Source organism: Denticeps clupeoides, chromosome 16 (genome assembly GCF_900700375.1).
Source record: "Denticeps clupeoides chromosome 16, fDenClu1.1, whole genome shotgun sequence".
Taxonomy (NCBI): domain Eukaryota; kingdom Metazoa; phylum Chordata; class Actinopteri; order Clupeiformes; family Denticipitidae; genus Denticeps; species Denticeps clupeoides.
In genome coordinates this window covers 20,381,355-20,403,874 of record NC_041722.1, presented here as the reverse complement: position 1 = coordinate 20,403,874, position 22,520 = coordinate 20,381,355, and the positions used below count along the sequence as shown (strand labels likewise).

The following is a 22,520-nucleotide window of genomic DNA, read 5'->3' as shown; positions in this document are numbered from 1 at the left end:
ATTTCGTCAAGCACGTGGTACTTGGTATCAGGCTGGTGTTCGTTAAATCCTCCAAACCCCCCACGCTGTGGAGACGGGCTCTCGTCAGGGCTTAGCATTTTTTATACACGCTGAGCGAAGACGTGCCGGGTCGCCCCGGAAGCCTGGCGGGGTTACTGCCGTCGCGCCGGCTCCAGACGTGGAGTCATGCTCTGCTTGTCCCCGATCGCCGAGGCGCTTTACGTAAGTCGGGGGGAGTCGGGGGCCGGAGCGATTCGCTCCGAGGAGGTGAAGAGGACAGAGGGTCAGATGACCCCGGTTCATCTCCATAGACCTCCACCCGTGCATTATATCTCCTGGACTTTCCAGCTTTCTGGCTCCAGCACCACCTCGGCCCCCTCCCTCCGTCCCTCCGTCCCTCCCGCCTCTCTCGCTGCCGATTGTTTGCGAGAAGTCGGTGGAAAGAGAATTTTCCGGCTATCGCATCCCATTTAGCCGCGGCCGGCACTAAGTCATTGTGCTGCGCGGCTTCTCCCAGGGCCGCCGAGCCGGTACGGACCGGTCCGTCCCTCTGAATTACGTAACGCACCTCGTGCTCCAACCTCGCAGGTAACGCTTTTTCTTTACTCCGTCTTACATTTACGGCATTTACCAGACGTCCTTATCCAGAGCGACTTACAATCAGTAGTGACAGGGACAGTCCCCCCCTGGAGACACTCAGGGTTAAGTGTCCTGCTCAGGGACACAATGGTAGTAAGTGGGATTTGAACCTGGTTCACAGGCGAGTGTCTTACCCACTAGGCTACTACCACCGTCTTCCGCTCCACTCGTCCCCGTTACATTGTGGATTGTCCCCGCACCCCGAGAAGGTCCCCCGCTCGGCCGCATGCGAGAAGCTGGAGACGAAGCCTCGGCCCGTGGTTCAGAGGGGCGGCGTGGGGACAGATCGGGCCGCGGGACCCCGGCCCCACAGCGGCTTGGTGACACACAAACGCAGAAAGCAGGCCACGCTGTGGGAGGGACAGATGTGTCCGCAGTCAGGCGCACGCTGCCGCGCCTCTCTGTGCGGGGTGTGCACCCATGCGTGGGGGTTATATAAGGAGGTTGTGCGCGTGTGTAAATGTGTATTTTGATGTGAAAATTGAACTCCCATCTGCCAGTTTCCTAAAATGTCCCTGAGCGTTCGATATTAAATCGGTCCCGCTTCTAATTAATAACGCATACTTTTTATTGACGGCTGTGATTCATATTAAACCACCTTCTCCCCCGGGGAGAAAATAAACACGCTAATAATCTAATTACACCGGGCAGTTGTTCCCCGAATTCTTCTTCTGAATGGTCCCGGTCTGGATCCCCCCGACTTGATCGTAAACATGACTTCCGTACGTTCCACCGTCCAAAGTGACTCGCAAAGATGATGTCTTCGTCCCTGGATCTAGCTGAAGATCCTGCAATGACCTCTGGCAGTAATATTACGCAGCTAACCCCCAACTCCAGCTAGCTCGTGGTCCTATTTTCTGGTTTAGCACGTTTCAGTGGGGGCCTGGCGGGTAGGGAAGCGGCCCCGTAATCAGAAGGTTGCCGGTTCGAATCCTGACCGAGGTGCCACTGCTCATCGAGGGTGACGGTTGAAAGCAGAGAACTCGTTTCGTTGTGTGCGGCGTGTGCTGCGCTGCAGTGTTTCGCAGTGACAGTCACTCCTCTGTTCACCCAGTAAACTGGAACCTGCCACCGCGCTGTAGCGGCATTTCGAATGAGGGTGGTGGGGTCAGGCCGTCTCCGCCCCTGAGACGTGGGAAGTGGTGTAAATGTGGAGTTAATTGCAGCCTTCTAGCAGGGCGCCGCGCTCGAGTACAGTTCCTCGCGGTGTAGGTGTCACGCGGGGCCTGTCCGGGCGTCTGTCAGAAGGGACGCTTATTAGGCGCTTTGGTGCCATGTGTGAACGACTCGGCCGAGAATAGACGCGATCTGAGGACGAGATGGAGCATCTCCGATTGGAACAAAGGACACTGCTGCGGGGTGCAGTCCTTCCTCCTCGCCCGCATTCACAAAGTTGGGAATCGATTTTCTGGAGACTGGGAGGACTTTGAAGTGCAAAAGGGATTTGCAAGTCCCCGGCCACGCCGGCCACGCCGATCCGACTCTGCTCCTTATCTTCTTCCATTTGACAGGCTTCCTTGTTTTCTGCTGTTCCTCGACCGACATGTCCCACCTTCTACCCACAGACACCTACAATGACGCTGGCACTGCTGACATATTCCCAGTCCCCTGCCATGTGCCACCAGCGTCACCTCACCTGTCCTGAAATGATGATGATGATGATGATGATGATGATGATGATTATTATCGGGAACTTTTATGTCGGGACACTTCCAGCCAGGGCTCCACGGCGAGTCACGTGACTGGGATTGGGCGGAGGGAGGGAGGGAGGGAGGGAGGCTGAGGACGGACGGGATTGGACGGGAGCGTCCAGCAAAACTTGTGGACTCGGCGCGTTCGGCTGCTCTTCTGAAGCCTCCGCCGGATCCTCCGCTCCCGAGAAATGGCGTTCATGGTGAAACACGTGGTGGGCGGGCAGCTGAAGAACCTGACGGGCGGGCTGGGAGAGGAGAAGCCCGAGGGCGAGAAGACGGAGGCGGCCGCCAAAGGAATGACCCAGGAGGAGTTCGAGGAGTACCAGCAGCAGCTGGAGGAGGAGAAGTAAGCGCCCGGCGGCGTGGGGTCCGTGGGGTCCGAGGCTCTCCAGAGCGCAGCGCACCGCTTTTTCCTCCAAATGCACCGTCACAGAATTATTTATACAGTCAAAACTGCCTCCAGAAGCGGAAAAATACGACTCGGGGTCCGTGGCATTCGTGGGGTCTGTCGGATCTGTGGGGTCCGTGGCTCTCCAGAGCGCAGCGCACCGCTTTTTCCTCCAAATGCACCGTCACAGAATTATTTATACAGTCAAAACTGCCTCCAGAAGCGGAAAAAATACGACTCGGGGTCCGTGGAATTCGTGGGGTCCGTGGCTCTCCAAAGCGCAGCGCACCGTTTTTTTTTACCTCCAAATGCACCGTCACAGAATTATTTATAGTCAAAACTGCCTCCAGAAGCGGAAAAATACGACTCGGGGTCCGTGGGGTCTGTCGGATCTGTGGGGTCCGTGGCTCTCCACAGCGCAGCGCACCGTTTTTTCCTCTATAAATAATTATAGAACAGTGCATTTAGAGTCAAAACTGCCGCCAGAAACGGAAAAATACGACTCGGGGTCCGTGGGGTCTGTCGGATTTGTCGGATCGGTGGGGTCCGTGGCTCTCCACAGCGCAGCGCACCGCTTTTTCCTCTAAATGCGCCGTTATAGAATAATTTATACAGTCAAAACTGCCTCCAGAAACAGGAAAAATACGACTCGGGGTCCGTGGGATTCATGGGGTCTGTCGGATCTGTGGGGTCCGTGGCTCTCCACAGCGCAGCGCACCGATTTTTCCTCTAAATACACCGTTATAGAATAATTTATACAGCTTTTCGGGTTAATATTCGTTTTTTTTTTTCCTACTATTTTGAAAACTGTAGATTGTGAATATTTCTGTGAGTAAAGCGGCCAGGGTCTCTGCTGTGGATTTATACAGGCTGCATATGGATAACATTCATATTTCTTCTGCTGGTGAAAGGGCAGGATGACCCCTGGTCACCTCTTCGATTGAACTGTGAGCCTGATGCCTGCGGTGAATTTGATCTTCTGTGCGTCTGGTACAAGTTCAGCCAAAAGACATTATTGACCGACCTTCGCTTTAATAGATCATAAGGTCGTGGGTCCTATAAAAGCACATTGTACGTCGCTCTGGATAACGGCCTTAAATGTAAGGAAACCAACTGAAACCAAACCAACATTTTCTCTGTGATTCCACATTTAAATACTGCCATTTATGTGTTTGCCCACACGGGTGTTCGATATTAGGATTTGAGTGGACAACACGCCCTGACAGCCGTCCAGGGCAGGGCCACACATTAGGGACATGTTTGCACCTCGTGTGTTAAATCTACGTTTGGTCTCTGCAAACCTTTATATCTCATGACAACATGACACACAGAGGTCACCCAGTTCAGGCACCCCAACAACGTGGCCAGAGGTGGATCCAGGGGTCACGACATCAGGCACCCCACCGACGTGGCCAGAGGTGGATCCAGGGGTCACGACATCAGGCACCCCACCGACGTGGCCAGAGGTGGATCCAGGGGTCACGACATCAGGCACCCCACCGACGTGGCCAGAGGTGGATCCAGGGGTCACGACATCAGGCACCCCACCGACGTGGCCAGAGGTGGATCCAGGGGTCACGACATCAGGCACCCCAACAACGTGGCCAGAGCCGTGCAGTCATTCTGCCTTCTGCTTTTAATTAAAATCCGTTCACACCGTTTTCGTTTGATGTAATGAGGTCTGTACACGATCCTCGTCCGACCGTCACTGTCTCCTGCCTGCCCTCTAGTGGAGGAATCTGCGCAAAATCACAGATGAAAAGCTGGTTTAGGACAACCGTTGGCCAGCAGACATGTATTTATGCAATAAAATAATCTGAGATTGGTGGATCTGTGAGAAATGGGATATAAATTGTGTATGAGGCGGTCCCTGCTCAGCTGCCGGGGTCGCTGAGCATCGGTTCTTCGGCCCAGGCCGTGACCCCGCGTCGCTCCCCTGCGCGTTGGACCGGCAGCTCGCTGCATCTGGGGCCGCGGCGATGCCAGATCTCCCGCTCTGTCACTCACACTTACATGCACTCACATGCATACGCACACACACACACACACACACACACACACACACACGCACACAGACACCTCTGGCCCCAGGGCCCGGTGCTGTACTGCCCTCACACACACACACCTCTCCTCTCTCACCCTCTCTCTCTCTCACTGGCCTCGCCCTCGGCTGCCGTGTGCAAATTTGCCCTGCGCTGTTTATCGGCGCTCTGATTTATTTGCATACCGGAGTTGCGCTTTAGGCGTCCAATCAGCCCGCTGGAGCACCTCCGCCGGAGAAGAAGTCTCGCTCGATCTGGGTCACGCTTCTCGCAGTGTGAGGCTGTCGTCGCTCTGTTGCAGCCTTCAGAGGGCCTTTATTTTGTCAGAAATTAGATCATTGAAATGATTCAAGACCATGCAAATACCATGCAAGTTAATATTAGTGTGTCTGTGTGTGGTGACTCCAGTCTTTTATGGCTTCTAGGAGGGAACGAGAAGCCAATTTTGCACAGAAGAAGGCGGAGCGAGCTACAGTCAGAATGCACTTTCGGGATAAGTACCGACTTCCAAAGGTTCGCCTGCTTTACTGCATCAGGATCTCAATAAATAGCCTTAACCGGAGCTAATTATGTTTTTATGATCTTATAAAACTCCTGCTGCCCCACAGAACGAGCTGGACGAGACTCAAGTCCAGCAGGCCGGAGATGATGTGGAGCTGCCCACAGAACTGGCCAAGATGATTGCTGAGGACAACCAGGAGGAGGCGCACAAGAGCTCGGTGCTGGGCCAGCTGTCCAGCATCCAGAATGTGGACATGGACCAGCTGAAGGACAAAGCCCAGGCCACGCTGGAGGACCTGAAAAGCTCGGCAGAGAAATGCTCGCTCATGTGAAGTGTGTGTGTGTGTGTGTGTGTGTGTGTCTCTCTCTCTCTCTCTCTCTTCGTCTTTCTCTCTCTCTCATGATGTGAACTTCAGTGTGTGATACAGTTGCAGAAAAACAGAAATTCAGCCCCTGCCAAGGTATTTCTGCAGCAGTTCAGCATCAGAGATCGAAATCTCTCTCTCTCTCTCCCCCTCTCTCTCTCCGTCGGCCTGTTAAATGTGGTTGTGTAATAAAGTTGTGTCGGGGTGTAGGTGTGATCACTCGCTGTACCTGCCGCGACATCGTAGTCCATGGTGCCGTGTTGTGCTGGGGGTCTGGTGTCGTTCTCCTCGCCATCTCCGTACGTTCTGGCTGGTGTGTAACGCTTCACGTCGCCTTTCTCTGTTCTTCTCGTCCTCCCCTCTCCAGTGGTGCAACCACACCAGGTCCTTCTTGCAATAATGTGAAGGTATTTAGTCGTACGTTCTCCAGGTCTGAACCCAGGAACAAATGAAGAAAGCAATATCAGCCCATTCAAGCAATACCTGCATATGGTTTTTTTTTGTCTGTCTGATGCCACATTTAATCATATAAAAATATGCACTGGATACATGTTGGATTTTGTGCACCAACCTTCCCACAGACTTCAGCGCTGTATAGAATTCTGTGTATTTGCAGACCTCTTTTTTCTTTTTACTGTAATAAACTTATTTTTATGATGTCCTCGTGGTTCGTGGTCAGTCCGTGTTCCTCCAGCAGGTGGCGACCTGACCCCGCTCGGCGTGGCTGCTACTGCGCATGCTCCGCTCCGTCAGGAGCCCAGGTAGCGCAGCTGATCCTGGACATTTGATAGGTTCCAGGACAACCACGTTTCAGCGAGATGAGCTCATATAGATCTTAAAGGTCTGTTTTACGCTGTACGTTCCTACACTGGATGAATGGGTTCTCAGCAGAATAAAGAAAAAGTAGACAGGTAACTCTGCTAGGTCACTAGATGGCGCTGTCTGGAGTATAAACCATCTACCTCAGTCCTGTTGCCCAGAGTCGCCATCACACACACACACACACACACACACACACACACACAACATTCACTCACACCGACGGAATATTTAAGGTGACCTGTCTTTGGATTTACATCTACAGCAATTATCAGAGGCTCTACAATCAGTAGAGACAGGGACAGGGACACAATGTTAGTAAGTGAGGTTTGAACCAGGGACTTCTGCTTCATAGGCAAGTGTGTTGCTAGCTGCTTTCACCTGGGAGGAAACCGGAGAACCTGGAGGAGACACGCAGCGGCACAGGGAGAGCATATAAACACAAAGCCGGAGACGGATTCAAAGTCACAACCCTGAGGTCACACGGCCAACCACCATGCTACCAAAAAGTTCAAATGCATATAATGTGAGATTTATTCATTCAAAACTGAATTCGGGAATCTAATATCAATGGATTTTTTTTAAAGATTAGATTGCACTGGTTTGATGAAGGACTGACTGCTGTTATCATTTTTTTTATTTCATTTTCTGGATCTGGTATAAGTAGTTGAGTGAAGTTGTCCATCTGTCCCAGTGCAGAGTGGACATGGGCAGGTTGGATCCCCTGTTTAGTCGCTGTGTCTCTTCCACAACCCCCCAGATCAGGGTGTTTTCCATTTCAATGCCACAGAAGACGGGACTATTGCTGCTTCTGGAGTGTGTTGTGAAAGGCTGCAGCAGTAAAATAGATTGATGCTGAAACCTCTCTCTATTGACAGGCCGCAGGGCGTGAACAATCTTCAGGACAGAAAGACACAGGCCTACTGCATGGCCAATCTAACACAAAGGGGGTGAAACGGGCCAGAAAATACCATTCTCCTCCATTCTCCCCCTTCTATCGGGACTTTAAAAAAACGCGTATTAGCCAGAGGGCAAAGTTATTCAGAGCAGGGCACATACACGTCACCAGAGGAGGTTTTACGCAGCCTCTGCTGCAAGCTTTAGCACTAAAGAACAGCAGATTTGTGCTTTTTGCACCTTAAATATAACTCTGTTGGAAAGTATGATATTTGTGTTTTAGTGTAACTCTATTGGACAGTATGATATTTCTGTTACATTGTAACTGTTGGAAAGTATGATATTTGTGTTATAGTGTAACTGTTGGAAAGTATGATATTTGTGTTACATTGTAACTCTGTTGGAAAGTATGATATTTGTATTTTAGTGTAACTCTGTTGGAAAGTATGATATTTGTGTTACATTGTAACTCTGTTGGAAAGTATGATATTTGTATTTTAGTGTAACTCTGTTGGAAAGTATGATATTTTGTTACATTGTAACTCTGTTGGAAAGTATGATATTTGTGTTATAGTGTAACTCTGTTGGAAAGTATGATATTTGTGTTACATTGTAACTCTGTTGGAAAGTATGATATTTGTATTTTAGTGTAACTCTGTTGGAAAGTATGATATTTTGTTACATTGTAACTCTGTTGGAAAGTATGATATTTGTATTTTAGTGTAACTCTGTTGGAAAGTATGATATTTTGTTACATTGTAACTCTGTTGGAAAGTATGATATTTGTATTTTAGTGTAACTCTGTTGGAAAGTATGATATTTGTATTTCAGTGTAACTCTGTTGGAAAGTATGATATTTTGTTACATTGTAACTCTGTTGGAAAGTATGATATTTGTGTTATAGTGTAACTCTGTTGGAAAGTATGATATTTGTGTTACATTGTAACTCTGTTGGAAAGTATGATATTTGTATTTTAGTGTAACTCTGTTGGAAAGTATGATATTTTGTTACATTGTAACTCTGTTGGAAAGTATGATATTTGTATTTTAGTGTAACTCTGTTGGAAAGTATGATATTTGTTACATTGTAACTCTGTTGGAAAGTATGATATTTGTGTTATAGTGTAACTCTGTTGGAAAGTATGATATTTGTTACATTGTAACTCTGTTGGAAAGTATGATATATGTGTTATAGTGTAACTGTTGGAAAGTATGATATTTGTTACATTGTAACTCTGTTGGAAAGTATGATATTTGTGTTATAGTGTAACTCTGTTGGAAAGTATGATATTTGTTACATTGTAACTCTGTTGGAAAGTATGATATATGTGTTATAGTGTAACTGTTGGAAAGTATGATATTTGTTACATTGTAACTCTGTTGGAAAGTATGATATTTGTGTTATAGTGTAACTCTGTTGGAAAGTATGATATTTGTTACATTGTAACTCTGTTGGAAAGTATGATATATGTGTTATAGTGTAACTGTTGGAAAGTATGATATTTGTGTTATAGTGTAACTCTGTTGGAAAGTATGATATTTTGTTACATTGTAACTTTGTTGGAAAGTATGATATTTTGTCATATTGTACATTTTTGACTCTCCAGGACCACACAGCTCGCAGACTTTCATAAACTCTTGAAGCTTTTGGCAACGTATCCTGTACACGGGATCGGGATCGGGATCGGGGGGGGGGGGACCCCTCTCTGCTGACGGTGCGGGGGGGGCGGCGCGCCGGACAAAGACGCGTCGCGGGAGCGGGACGTGTGCGCGATTTGACGGAAGTCCCCGCGATGGAGCGTTTGTGAGCAGGATGGGCTCCTGGCTCCTGTGCGCCCTGCCGCTGCTGCTGGCGGCCGGGGACGCGCAGCTGGTCTGCTGGCAGGCGCTGCTCCGGTGTCACGGGGAGCGGGAGTGCGACCTCGCCTACAGCCAGTACCTGTCCGCCTGCGACGGGACCATCCGGGGGACCGGGCGCCAGTGTCCCAGCCACTGCATCTCCGCGCTGGTGCGCCTCAACCAGACGGTCCACGGGCCGGACCTGGAGACCTGCGACTGCGGCCGCGACGCCGAGTGTCGCCGCGCCAAGCGCGCCATCGAGCCGTGCCTGCCGCGCACCCACCAGGCCGGCGACAGCGACGGCGACATTGGCTGCACCGAGGCGCGCCAGCGCTGCGAGGAGGAGCCCGGCTGCCACGCGTCCCTCACCGCCTACCTGTCCTACTGCGGACAGCTCTTCAACGGCAGGAAGTGCTCGTCCAGGTGCAGGAGCACCATCCAGCAGATGCTCTTCATCCCCAGCGGCGTCCTGCTCAACCAGTGCGTGTGCGACGGGGTGGAGAGACCCTTCTGTGAGGTGGTGAAGGAGAACATGAGCAGGCTCTGCAGCATGGGAGACGTGGACCATCCAGAGGGAGAGGACTTCTACGAGGACGAAGACGAGGACTCCAAGGCCGAGAGGGAGTTCATGGAGGCCGATTCCATGGAGACCTTTTCCTTCTCCAGCTCCCTGCACTCGTCCAGCCGGGTGCTGGCGCTGCTGGCCATGCTCGTGCTGACCGGCTGCTAGCCCAGATCTTCCCCTGGAGGACCTGAAAGTCTCCTCCATTCTGGAAGCCTCCTGTTTGTTTGGTCCCGTGGCGGTGGGCCTTCATTAAGACCCCCACACCACAGCCATTGTTGGAGTCATGCTCTTCAAATATTAGCGGTGGGTGGGGGGGGGCTGACAAGGTTGTGGGATCAAGTAGTTAAATGAAGTGAAGTGGCTCTTCAGCTCAGCACTCAGAGGAGACCATGAACCGTGGATCTGACGTGACTTGAACGCCCCTCAGCTCCTTTCTTTCCAGTTTTTAATCATCGGAATATCTCGAACGTCGGAGATGCTGAGGAAGAGCTTTCCTCACATCAGAAAAGAAATTTTTATTCATACCGAAGGAATTTGCTTAATCGTGTCAGTGTTTTAATGAAACGAAGGAAATTCTGCAACCAGCAATAAATGAGTATTTGATAAATGGGGTTTTTGCCCAGTGCTGTACATCAGTTGGAGGTCTAGGATGAAGGTGATGATGATGATGATGATGATGATACGTCACGTTTCTACACATGGTCCACAGAACCTGAGGGAATTGGGTTCTGGATGGTCTGATCTCATCACTTCTCCAGAAACGTACAGAAACAGCGGCGTTTGTAATTACAGTTGGTTTTTTCCGTTGTTAAATGTAGACCTTTCTCTGCTCCTTTCTTTTCCAGAGTTATTCTTTTTTTAATCCAGGAAGCGCAGAAATATTTATGTGCTGCTGGTGGCTACAGGCGTGAAGCTCGGCTGTTTGGCTGGAAGCGGGGACTTTTTGGCTGATGCTCTCCACTCATAATGCCTCCATTGTTTCACTCTGGAACACTGAGGCCACCGTCACCGAATTCCAGAGTGGAATTGCAAATGCCCGGTCCCACGGCGCATCCCTCCATTTTGTAAGACAAAGCCGGGGCTCTTTTCACCGCTGCAGCGGTGGCACCTTCAGCCGGGATCCGTCCTACACCAACGTCAGGCATGCGTCCACAACCCTTCCAAGAATCCTTACACGCTTCCTCTAAAAAAGATGGAGAAGCACTCAGCTTCTGGGAAGGAAATCAAAATAAACAGGATTTGGGGGGGACGGGGACGCCGGGTTTCACATTTTCACATTTCTCCTTATTCAAGCTTTTCCTGAAACAAAAACCCCGCACCCCCACGATTCAGGGGTCCACCCGAAAGGCCGGGTCCCCAGGAGAGGAGCTGACAGCAGGATTTAAGGGACGCCCTTGTCCCCGTTTACAATGTGCCATTCAGGACAGCGGAGGGAGTCTCACCAGGGTGAATGAACCATGTTTCTGGGGGGATTAACCTCACACACACACACAGCCCCTCTCTAACTTGGCTGCTCCTGAGCCCCGGGACCGGAATCAACAGAAGGCTGGAGGGGGACAGGAGGGGACAGGAGCACTTGATCGAGGTTCATCTGAAACGGCGGCCAATTAAAAGCACAATGCTGTGCTGTGTTGTGGCTGATATGATGGCCAGTCTTCCACGCCGAATATTATTATTAAAATGAAGGCCGCCATTCATTAAAAAACTCCAGATGCAATCAAACAATTTTCAAAGGACCAAAAAAATGACCATTGCAAGTTTTTGTTATTAAACATCTTTATGCAACTGAAATAAATGATAAGTCAAATGTTATTGATTTTGCATGAAAACGTGTGTCATATAAAAAATGGAATATTAACTACAATCAATCACAAAATGATTCACGGTCTGGAAACCATTTATTCACAAATGACAAATTGTAATGTGAACTGCAGTAGTGAGACGTATATTTAGAAGACACTACAATACACTTTTTTTCATCCTTTTTGTTGAAACCCTAGTTTGAATGTGCATCTGCTGTACTGGCTTCTATCATTTTTTATTTGAATTATTTTAAGTTGATAAATTTTATGAGGTGAAAATTTCAAGCACAATTTATTTGCGATTAAATAAATACAATCGAGAAAAAATGAATACAGTTTTCTTAACAGCACTCTGATTTAAGCAGGTAAACAGCAGTGAAACGTAAATATGGAGGAGAAACGATTCACAGTTCTTTAAAAGGCGGAGCTTCTGTCTGTGTGTGTGTGTGTGTGTGTGTGTAAAACAGCACTCTGAACTCACGCTTCCCCCTGTTTTGCTTTGCTGCTTGATGTGTGCCAGCCCAAAGTAAATCAAAGTTCAGAGTAAATAAGGCACAAGCCGCACCGTTCCAGTTTTCCACCCGCTGCGGTGGGGGCGGACCATTTCATGGAGGTCGTGCGGTGGGGCTGTGGTGGTAGTGTGTGTGTGTGTGTGTGTGTGTGTGTTGAGAAAGATGAGATCCATGGAAGCCTCCTCTAATCCTCTTTTTATTCCATTTTACTCGTTCCCTGTAAAGCAGGTCAGGTTGGTGGCTTCACGGCACTGGCCGGTGAGGTGGCCTCGGTGTCAACTCTTCAGTTTGGCCCGCAGCGAACTCCCGTTACCGTGAAGAGTGGCCTGAGGTCACTGAAGGCAACAGGCTACAGGCGAGGACACAAAATAAGCTGTAATAAGATCATCAATACAATTCTGTGCTTCCCTCAATAAAATGATGTTTAGATTTCAGATCTAGAATAAAACGTTTGTACCAGTGTGGAGCTCCTGATGTTCCTGAATGGTTCCACATCTAACATACAGTACAGGCCAAAAGTCTGGACACCTTCTCATTCAACATGTCTTCTTTATTTTCATGACCATTTACATTTGTAGATTCTCACTGAAGGCACCAAAACTATGAATGAACACATGTGGAGTTCTGTACTTAACAAAAAAAGGTGAAATAAGTGAAAACATGTTTTATATTGTAGTTTCTTTGCTCTGATTACTGCTTTGCACACTCTTGGCATTCTCTCGATGAGCTTCAAGAGGTCGTCACCTGAAATGCTTCTCCAACAGTCTTGAAGGAGTTCCCAGAGGTGTTTAGCACTTGTTGGTCCAGCTCACCCCAAACCATCTGGACTGGGTTCAGGTCCGGTGACTGTGGAGGTCAGGTCTCCACTTTTTGTTAAGTACAGAACTCCACATGTGTTCATTCATAGTTTTGATGTTTTCAGTGCGAATCTACCAACATAAATGGTCATGAAGATAAAGAAAACACGTTGAATGAGAAGGTGTTCAGACTTTTGGCCTGTACTGTACACACACTATTCATCTAGGGTAGGGTAGTAGCCTAGTGGGTAACACACTCGCCTATGAACCAGAAGACCCAGGTTCAAATCCCACTTACAACCATTGTGTCCCTGAGCAAGACACCTAAATGTAAATTTAAATCTCCAATGAGCTTCAACAGATGCTTCCTCAGGTTTTTTACCAAAGGTGAAATGTAAGGGATTCGATTCTACCTTTTTATCTCTGTGGGGGTCAACGTTTGTTGGGTGTCAACTGTAGGGCCTGTCAAAGCCCACTGAGACATACTGTGCCGTACTTTTTGGGCCAAATAAGAAATACATTCTGTTGTTATTTACTGTGTAAATATAGTCTATGTTGGTCATTAATCACGGAACACATTTCTTTGCATTGCTGTTTGATCTATTTGATCTATTTGATCAAACACGGGTCTCCAGTAACTTTAGTAGCCCCTTAATCACGATGACATGACTAACCATGGCCAAATAGCTTTAAAATGTGTTCCTTTTCAGAACAACTCGTAAAAAAACAGTAGAATGTGGTCTAAAGCAGGCATCAAGTGGCAGACCTTGGTCCCGATCTGTGATCAGTCTGGTCATTATTTTGGATGGTCATGGCTATTCATTGTGGTTGTTGCTACTCCAGTTAATGAAAAACAGCTATGCTAAATTGTTAGTTTACGCTGTGAATGGCACGGCAGTGTGTGGGGACGGTGCTTTGCTCAGTGACACCTCAGTGGCACCTTGGCGGATCGGGATTAGAACCGGCAACCTTCTGATTACTGAGTAAGTTGTTGTGGTGAGTAAGTTGGTTTTCTCCGAGGTACACTTGAACACAACACCAGGACATGCCACCATTGCTGAAGTTAGCACTTTTTAAAACGGATTTTGTTCTGAGGTTAATCTGAAATTAAGGCCTTGAGTTTGTTCGCTATAAGGGGAAGGCTATAAGACACAAGATGGACCTTCTACTTGGATTAAATTTAATAACTGTAATTGAATACCCGTGGTTTAATTAAGTGGCTGTTAGGAACTGGCTTGCTGTTTCTGAGATCATAGATTTGTTTTAAAGAATTACCACAAAACTGCAGCAGACCGACCCACAGTCACGAAACAATATTTGACACAAATTACCTTGTGGGTTCAACTTTATTCTCAGATACTCACATGCCCTCACAGACTCCGCCATGCTTTCTCGGTCCAGGGACACATCCGTCTGAGTCTCCCGCATCTACACAACAGGAAAGACAGGTATTTTAATAAAACTTATTAGAAGAGGAAGTTGTGAGGTGGTTTAAAAGATGGACAGACCTTTATGTGCTCCTTGAGGTATTCAGCCCTGGTCATAAGACTTTTAATCTGGAACAAGAAAAAAAGAAAATGTAATGTTCTTTTCATGTAGTTATATTTCATAATTTCTAAAGAATGCTAATAGTTCAATGACTGTAAGTTGCTCTGGATAGATGCCGTAATTATGTGCAGTGTGTTAATAAAGCTTCAATATAACTGCAATGCAGCAATGAGGAAATCTTGAACTTTACGCTAATACAATTATTAGAATATTATCTAAACATCTCTAAATATGCCTCCTAGACATATCTACATGAATCCTATACCTGAGATAACAAGGGACTAGGCTTGTCACGATACTGAAATCGATAGTATTTCCAATACTGCAGGGGGAGAAAAATCTAACACAGGAACTTTTTAATATTTTTGTAAAAAATAAAGAATATGTTTAGAATATTTTAAAAGTCAGAACACCATATACTACATAAAGAAATGAATGAATGAATAAATTGATTAATAGATAACGAACAAATTAATTGTATTAAATGTTTTTGAGCCAAAAGCTTCTCATAACGCAGAAGTGAAAAATATTTGCGCAGTTAGAGCTGCTGATCGATTCTGAAAAATTATATCAGACAATTACAGCTTTTTAAACGTTCGTTGTGCGTGCTACTCCGTTTTACCTCCTCAGCATTCATTTTCACGATAATTAAAACTAATGACCTGACGACAGAGGCCAAGAATTGCTAATCAATTATTTAAAAAAAATGACATTTAATAAAACAGATTTTACCAGTCACCAAAACAAGTTTACGAGCAGCAAATCGTAGGTACTATAGACTGGAAGTTAGTGTTTGCTTTTACCACCTGACAAAAATGATAGAAATTGAGCCCGAACCAAACAGAGGACAGAGGTCGGCCAGCCAAATCCACTAATGTCAATTTCATGTTGGCCAAACATTCGGGTTTATTTATTTAAGCAGCTATGTTGTGATTGGCCGGCGCTCCTGTGAGACACGCCCACCTCACGACGAGTACGTGTCAGCGTACAGTAAACAGAGAGTCGATTTATTTTAATGCATTGAATATTTCAATCGCAACATGGACTATGAGAGAAGGTGGAGTTTTTCCATCCTGGGTGATGATGGAGGATGTTCTCTCACCTCACCATGCAGCAGCTCCCTCCGGCGACCCTGCGGCTCGGCTGGAATAAACGGACAAGCACATGGTCAAGCCGCTGGAATGAAGGTTGCCGTGCCACGGGCCCAGGCCCGGCTGATCTGGCCCAGGATGGGACAAGCCCTCTCCCCCTCGCTGAGATAATAGTTTTTATTCCTTTTCCAGCGGTGTAATAACACTGAGAAATTAACTGTGCGGCCCGAATGGGAAGCAGATGGCAGCGGCTGGATACCACACACAAGCTGCTGGCACCCGACTCGGCCACATCTGCCTCCAAATGCAGCTACCCGCCGCCATTGGAGCCTTCTCCTGCATGAGGTCATGCGGAGCCGGCGCTAATAAAGGCCGCGGAAGGGAGACGGAGATATGAAGAGAAAAGGACGGAGAAGGTGGCAGGAAGGGCGTCTCCGGGGCCATATGTTATTAATAGTCCTCATAAAGAGTTCGGCACAGGAGGGAGTGGACAAAGGCCCCGTCTTGTTGCCGTTTGGCACCGAAGTGAGCAGCCGGCTCTGATTACACCTATTCAGGCCCTTTGTAGATCTTGGCTGCAGGGCGGATTCAGACTCTGCCAACATACACCCTGTCTACCCGAGTGACTTCTATTCACTGCAGACAGGGCCGTCCGAAAGAGACCTGGAGGGCCCGGGGCTGAATATCTGAGGCAGTGGTGGCCCGGCGTAATCGTAATCGGAAGGTTGCCGGTTCGAATGCCACTGGGCCAAGCACCGTCCCCGGGCGAAGGGTCAAATGCACAATGACAAAAACTTCACTTTCACTAAATACTCATTATGATTAAGCAGATTAATAGAGTTATCGGAATTATTTGGCATTATGATTTCTAATTTTAATATTTACATTTAGATTTAATGCATTTGACATACGCCCGTATCCAGAGCGACTTACAACATGCTTCCATGTTACCATGGATGAAGCGGTCAGTTCTGGTTCACCAGGACCCCCAACTATGAATACAATCTTTTTATTCACTCTGTTCTAGTTTCTATACAGAAGTCAGACAAGAAGAAGGTAACAAGTTCATCTAAATCTTCTCTAAAGAGGAAGGTCTTGAGCTGCCGTGTGAAGGTGCTCAGTGACTGAGCTGGAAGTTCATTCCACCACCGAGGGGCCGAGACGGAGAAGAGTCCAGTCTTTCAGTGTAGTCCTGTCTCTCTGTGAGTGTGTTAATGAATATAGAATGATTACATGCAGATTTTCCTTCTCTGTAACTTAAAGAAGTTTGAAGATGGTCCCTCTTCCATTGGCACTGGCGAGGACACCAAAACTCGGGGTGCGGCGTCAAATGAAAATGTATAAGGTGCAGATTACTAGAGAGGTCACGGTCCCTTTTTTACCTGCCAGCGCCAGCAGCAGCTCTCCCAGGCTCTGCTGGTACAGGTCCAGAGTGTCGTAGTCCTCCATGCCGGCCTCCTCCTGCAGAAGAGCCAGAGGGAACATCAACCGGCCGCTCTGCGGTCTGCGCCCGCGGGTGCAGGTGCTCCTACTTACTTTGGCGATGGCTGCTGAGGACACGTCCAGCGCGGCCAGCAGGCGTGGCTGGTCCCGTGACATCTCTGTCGAGGAGGAAACACGGTTCACTGCAGCCACGGCGCTACGCCACTTCGTACGCGTCCTGCGGAGCCGCGTTACCTCGTAAAATGTCTGTGGCCGACTTGGCCTCCTCGAAGCTGATTCGGTTTTCCGAGGCCACCAGTGCTTTCAGCTCCTCTGCGCGAGACGCATACTGACTCACCTGAAGAAACAGAACATACGCAGATGGAATACTGGATTGTTCATAAGAGAATGGGAATGGACTCTCTCGTCTCTTTCGGCTTCACCTTTTGCCTCAGAGCCTCCTTCCGCTGTCTGTCGGTCTCGTCTGCGGAGATATTACATAATCTCAGCATGCGTCTGATGGGGGCCTGACGGTTGAGAGGGGAGTGGGTGGCTCTTACGGTAAATGGCAGGAACAAAGTGCTCCAGGGAGCTGCAGTAGAGGGACAGCGCCGCCGCCCGCTCTCCATCCTGGTCCTTCTTCACTGCCTGGACCACCAAAGCTTTCTGGTGGGAGGGCACATTCTTATTATTTTTACATTTTGACTGACACCGTCACCGCAAGGCTGTCCTGCTCGGTCCTACTCTCGCTCTCTCTCTCACCGCTTTCCCCAGGCTCTCGGCACTGGGCATGTGCTCCAGGTCCACGAACGGGTGGGAGAAGAAGTGCTGAAATGTCAGCCGGACCTCCGGGTCCCTCTCCAGCAGCCGCAACAACAGGTCCCTGCAGTTCCTGGACACCCGGGCTCCCGCAGGCAGCTGTCAACACAAACAGCGCCATCAAGCAGCCGGGCAGAGGGGTGCCACCTTGTGGCGCCGGAAAGAAATACGCTCATAGGAGTTATAGTAAACATCATCACATGAATTTTATGCAGATTTTAGACATTTTGCTTTAACTATAGCTGTTTTGTTGTAATTTTAGCTTTTGTCTAATCTTTGCGTCCAGCTGTCATTATAGTCTGTAGCAGTTTTAGTCACGACCAGACTTATTTTAGTCTAGTCAAGCATTTTTGTCTTATTTTAGTCAAAATAATCCATGAATATTTTAGTCCCGTTCCAGTCAATATCGTGCAAGTACCGAGTAGAACAGACAAAAAAAACCCCAGCATTTTCTTTTACTCAAACCCATTTCATAATTAGAACAAGGTTATCTTATTATTATATTATCGTTACTGTATAGGCTTCAGAAAACTACATCCATTCCAGACACGGAAGACGCTCTGATTTGTTCCGTGTTTTTTGACACACGTTTTCTCCCAGCCGTCTGCTAACTAACCCTGAAATCTAAATGACGCCGTTAATCAGGTTTGAGGAAGTGACGTCATCTGTGTGACCAGATGGGAGACACAAAAAAAATCAATGAAAGTGACGAACCATTTTATGAACCAGAAGACCCAATTTCAAATCCCTACCATTGAGTCCTTCAGCAGGACACTTAACCCTGAGTGTCTCCAGGGGGGGACTGTCCCTGTAACTACTGATTGTAAGTCGCTCTGGATAAGGGCGTCTGGTAAATGCTGTAAATGTATAATAATTTGTAATGTAAATTTATACGTTTTTATTTTGTTAAACACATTTAGTGTAATTTTTATTTAGTCAGCAATATTAGATGATATATTTTGTTATAGTTATCATCAGATGACCAGCATTTACATCTCGTTTCATATTCATTAAGTCAAAAAAAAAAAAGTAAAAAAAAAATATATATAAGATTGCGTTTTAACCAACGGGGTACGAGAAGTAGTTCATGCTGCAGAAACACCGTCTTCACCTTCATCACCCAGTCAACAATAATCATCCTGAGCACCGCATTTCGAAAAGGAATTTATTTCGATGGAATAATAGATTCGACATTACCTCGATGGGTTTGTTGCTGCGGATTTTCTCCTCCAGCTCAGCGTAGGAACGGGATGCAAATGGCGCTCGCCCGAACAAAGCCTCTAAATGAGAATGGGACAGTGGCGGCGCGTTTTAAAGGACCCCGATGTCGTCACCGGCCAGTTGCTGCAAGTAAAGCGCGAATCTCACCGTACAGAATGACCCCGACAGACCAGAGGTCGACCCGGGCGTCGTACTGTCTCCTGCACACCATCTCCGGTGCCATGTACAGCGGCGAGCCCCGGAGGACGCTCTGCTCGTCCCATGGGGACATGTACTGGGCAAAGCCGAAATCTGCCGACGTATAACAACAACTGATGCAGCCTGTTTCACAACCAGTTACATCACAGCCAAGTCAGTGGAACCCACCGGCCAGTTTCAGAACGTTGCCACTAAGCAGGATGTTCTGGGGCTTCAGGTCCAGGTGGGAGATGTTTCGCTCATGAAGGAACTTGAGAGCACAGGCTGCAAACAGATAAATTCATCTTTATATCTGCACATAAATTCAGGATCTTTAATAGCATGCTGGTGTGTGAAATGCACCGATTTGCTGCAGGAAGCGCCGCGCCACTCGCTCCGGAAGGATCCGTCGGCTGCGGATGAAGCGGGACAGGTCCCCTCCAGAGCACCACTCCAGAATCAGGTAGATGTTCTCGCTGTCCCACTGGAAGTCCTTCAGCTGCACGATGTGGGGATGCCGCACAGCCTTCAGGATCTCGATCTCCGTCAGCAGGTTCTCCATGGAGGTCTTGTTCAAGCTCTTCTTCGACACCACCTTTACCGCGACCACCTCACGACTGTCCCCCTTAACGCCAAAATACAAAAGGTCCATCAGGTCAGAAGGTAGTTTCTGATTGTGTTCTCAGATTAGGATGAAGAAACCACAGCAGAGCACACAGTAGGGATGCACCGACACCTGGAAACAGATGAAATACTAGACTTTATGCTGGTTTTGTAGATCGGCACACAGTTAAGTTGGGCAGATGCAGCTCACGAACGAGTCGAGCCTCCATACTTGAGCTAGTGCTCAGGAAACCCGGGTTAATGGGAAGTTCGGTTCTTTTCAGAGAGCCGGCTCGTGTGGCACAGCTCTTTTCAGCTCTTAATAAATTTACTTAATTCATTAATTAATTGAAAACACAAAGCATTCATATTTGCCAAGTAAGCTCATAAAAGAGCCGAACTTCCCATCATGAAATAACTCATGAGTCACGAATCTAAGGTCTCCATTGAACCAAATCCTTTGAGTCCTAACTACACCATGTCTAAATTGTAAACTCAAATCACATAAATACATTACTTTTAATAGTTAAGTCATAAATTACTACCATAAAAGTTGCATAACTTAGTTAACTTTTTTGCACCATCTGAACTTCCTTCACAGCCAAAAACATGGAATCTGAATCGCTCAAACGAGCAGGATTTTTTTTTAATGATTCATTCTCATCCCAATGCCTTTTACCTTCTTTTAAAAGCCATTTAAAAGACGTTACTTCAATGGGTTGACTTGGCAATACTGAATCAAGTGACTCGCATAACAGGATCAGTTTACTGAGTGACTCAAGAGAGGAGTGAATCGGTGCTCGTTCATTATGTACACTGTGCGGCCGGACTCCAGGAATCGGATTTACCGATACCCGATCTGGTTATTTGAGTGTTTTTTAATCGACATCTCTACATTAAAGCAAAGCCCAAAAAAAAAAAAAAAAAAAGTGTTTCCGCCCGGTTTCGAACCGGGGACCTTTCGCGTGTGAGGCGAACGTGATAACCACTACACTACGGAAACGGTACACGGGGCTCACCACCGACCCTCGCTGAAAAATGGACACCGACACCGACCTTCCTGTACGCCTTGTAGACGGTGGCGTAGGTGCCGCTGCCCAGCCTCTCCGTGAGGAGGAAGTCGGCGAGTTTCGGAGGGGCGAAGCCCGAAGCCATGGGCCTGCGCTCCGGGGCATCAAACGGGCTGGAACCGGGTCCGCCGACGATCCGGCACTCACACCACCCACGGCGGCCTTTTAATAATAATAATTCCCCTTCGCCCGGCTGCAGCCGGACGGGAGCTCACGGTAAATAAACGTACACGCAAATTACGAAGAATGTCGAATTTAATGTGAAGAGTAAACGTGCAATAAAAGTGGCCGGAATCGCGTCTCTTCTGCTGCTCGTTTTTGCGGCCGACCGTGAGACGGTGGCGCCACCCGGCGGCCCGGGCCGTGAACTGTCACGCTCGACTCCCCATGACTCTCCCCATTCTTTTTCAACGGTAGTTCTTAACAGTACGGGTGTAATATATTTCCGGCCACTGCGAGGTCTTGGCGCTGTTTAGACGTTTTTTTTTTCACAGACCATGAAATAAATATATATACTTTTTTTAATATCTAAAAAGTTATGTGCGAATTAATGACACATTTAAATAGCTATTTAAAATTTAATTCAAATGCTTATTATATTAATTGTATTGTGGCACTCCCCACACTCCATACTTCGCTACTGTCTGCAGTACAAAGAATTTACCTTTTTCAGGACTAACAGTCCATTTTGGAGGTATCAGCTCTGCAAGGTATATTAAGCACCTGGCTAAGAAGAAGAACACCAGCTCTTCACTGAACACAAGTGAGGAGAAGCTCCAGGAGACTCAGGACCTCTGGCAGTATCTTACTGCAGGAGGTGAGACGGTCAAGGTGGCGGTCACTACCCTGCCACCAGCAGAATTTAACCCTCCCACCAGGACTCTGACAAGAGATGATGTAGAAAGGATGGTGAAGGAAATTGTGGAGAAGCAGCAGGCACTTCAACAGCAACAACAAAAAAAGACCACAAGGAATTGTCTTGCATGTGGCAGCCAAAATACCACTTCCTTCCAACATAATTTTTTTATCAGTCAATCAGAAGGTTAAATGCTCTCAAAAGGTGTTCCAGACCTATGCAGCCGAGGGTCTCACTGATCCCAGGACTTTGTTGCTACTCCTTTCTTCCAACAGGAACTAGAAAAATCAAAAGTATCCCACTGGACGTCTGTGTAGATTCTGCCACTTACCACTAAAGCAGGGCCCTAAAAGCCTCCATATACATACTGGTTTTGCTGGTGTTGCAGGAAAAGTGCATTTACTGTCCTGCAAAAGTCTACTCTTTATACCATGTAGAGGCAGAGATGAGATTTTTTATTAAACATTGATTTTATACTTAACATTTCATTATGCAGGTTAAATTGAGTTTAAACAACTGTGTCATAAGCCTGTAATATGTCGTTTCTGTGAATTTGAAATGTAACAATTGTTCTGGGAAGTAATAATTAAACACACTTTGACAAACAATTGAAAAAATATATAATAACTAATTATATTAACCAAATAATTCCTTATGATTGATTATTAATTTGGAGTAGGTTTTTACATTAAATACAACTGATACAAAGCTAATGTTTTTTGTTAATGTAAAGCTAAAATTTACAATATTTGCAAATAATTGTAAAACCCTACAATAAGTTATTACTGTTATAGCACACATTTGATAAAGTCTCATTGGGAATGAGATTCTTGCCCTCTGAGAAACTACTAAT

The 22,520-nt window shown here is 47.3% G+C and overlaps 3 protein-coding genes, 1 long non-coding RNA gene and 1 other non-coding gene across 5 annotated transcripts; 3 read left to right on the top strand and 2 right to left on the bottom strand.

The window, feature by feature from the left end:
* The first annotated feature begins 2,456 nt into the window (after window positions 1-2,456).
* On the top strand, window positions 2,457-6,290 carry LOC114765600 (complexin-3-like). Its single transcript, XM_028955805.1, has 3 exons — window positions 2,457-2,679; window positions 5,189-5,276; window positions 5,372-6,290. The coding sequence occupies exons 1-3, from the start codon at window positions 2,522-2,524 to the stop codon at window positions 5,594-5,596; spliced, it is 471 nt and encodes a 156-aa protein (XP_028811638.1). The 5' UTR covers window positions 2,457-2,521; the 3' UTR covers window positions 5,597-6,290.
* Window positions 2,689-4,382, top strand: LOC114765602 (uncharacterized). Its single transcript, XR_003742687.1, has 2 exons — window positions 2,689-4,091; window positions 4,140-4,382. It is a non-coding gene; the product is annotated as an uncharacterized LOC114765602 (long non-coding RNA).
* A 2,804-nt stretch (window positions 6,291-9,094) lies between the features above and the next one.
* On the top strand, window positions 9,095-11,561 carry LOC114766262 (growth arrest-specific protein 1-like). The gene has a single exon (XM_028956940.1). It carries the CDS (start codon window positions 9,159-9,161, stop codon window positions 9,912-9,914), a length of 756 nt encoding a protein of 251 aa, XP_028812773.1. The 5' UTR covers window positions 9,095-9,158; the 3' UTR covers window positions 9,915-11,561.
* LOC114766261 (serine/threonine-protein kinase ULK3-like) lies at window positions 11,508-21,148 on the bottom strand. The gene is made up of 15 exons (XM_028956939.1): window positions 20,798-21,148; window positions 19,502-19,763; window positions 19,328-19,423; window positions 19,109-19,252; window positions 18,938-19,020; window positions 17,684-17,839; window positions 17,482-17,587; window positions 17,365-17,405; window positions 17,177-17,279; window positions 17,036-17,100; window positions 16,882-16,960; window positions 15,511-15,551; window positions 14,369-14,416; window positions 14,225-14,288; window positions 11,508-12,412 (listed from the first exon to the last, which is right to left on the bottom strand). Exons 1-15 carry the CDS (start codon window positions 20,894-20,896, stop codon window positions 12,396-12,398), a joined length of 1,404 nt encoding a protein of 467 aa, XP_028812772.1. The 5' UTR covers window positions 20,897-21,148; the 3' UTR covers window positions 11,508-12,395.
* On the bottom strand, window positions 20,672-20,744 carry trnav-cac (transfer RNA valine (anticodon CAC)). Its single transcript has one exon. It is a non-coding gene; the product is annotated as a tRNA-Val (tRNA).
* Window positions 21,149-22,520: the final 1,372 nt, after the last annotated feature.

Excerpts from the sequence above, each read along its gene's own strand:
- LOC114765600 (XM_028955805.1), top strand. The coding sequence starts at position 2,522 with ATGGCGTTCATGGTGAAACACGTGGTGGGCGGGCAGCTGAAGAACCTG. Across the intron at positions 2,680-5,188 it reads CAGCAGCTGGAGGAGGAGAA|GAGGGAACGAGAAGCCAATT; the intron begins GTAAGCGCCCGG and ends TATGGCTTCTAG. Across the intron at positions 5,277-5,371 it reads ATAAGTACCGACTTCCAAAG|AACGAGCTGGACGAGACTCA; the intron begins GTTCGCCTGCTT and ends GCTGCCCCACAG.
- LOC114766262 (XM_028956940.1), top strand. The coding sequence starts at position 9,159 with ATGGGCTCCTGGCTCCTGTGCGCCCTGCCGCTGCTGCTGGCGGCCGGG.
- LOC114766261 (XM_028956939.1), bottom strand. The coding sequence starts at position 20,896 with ATGGCTTCGGGCTTCGCCCCTCCGAAACTCGCCGACTTCCTCCTCACG. Across the intron at positions 19,424-19,501 it reads GCGCTTCCTGCAGCAAATCG|CCTGTGCTCTCAAGTTCCTT; the intron begins GTGCATTTCACA and ends ATCTGTTTGCAG. Across the intron at positions 17,840-18,937 it reads GCAGCAACAAACCCATCGAG|CTGCCTGCGGGAGCCCGGGT; the intron begins GTAATGTCGAAT and ends TTGTGTTGACAG.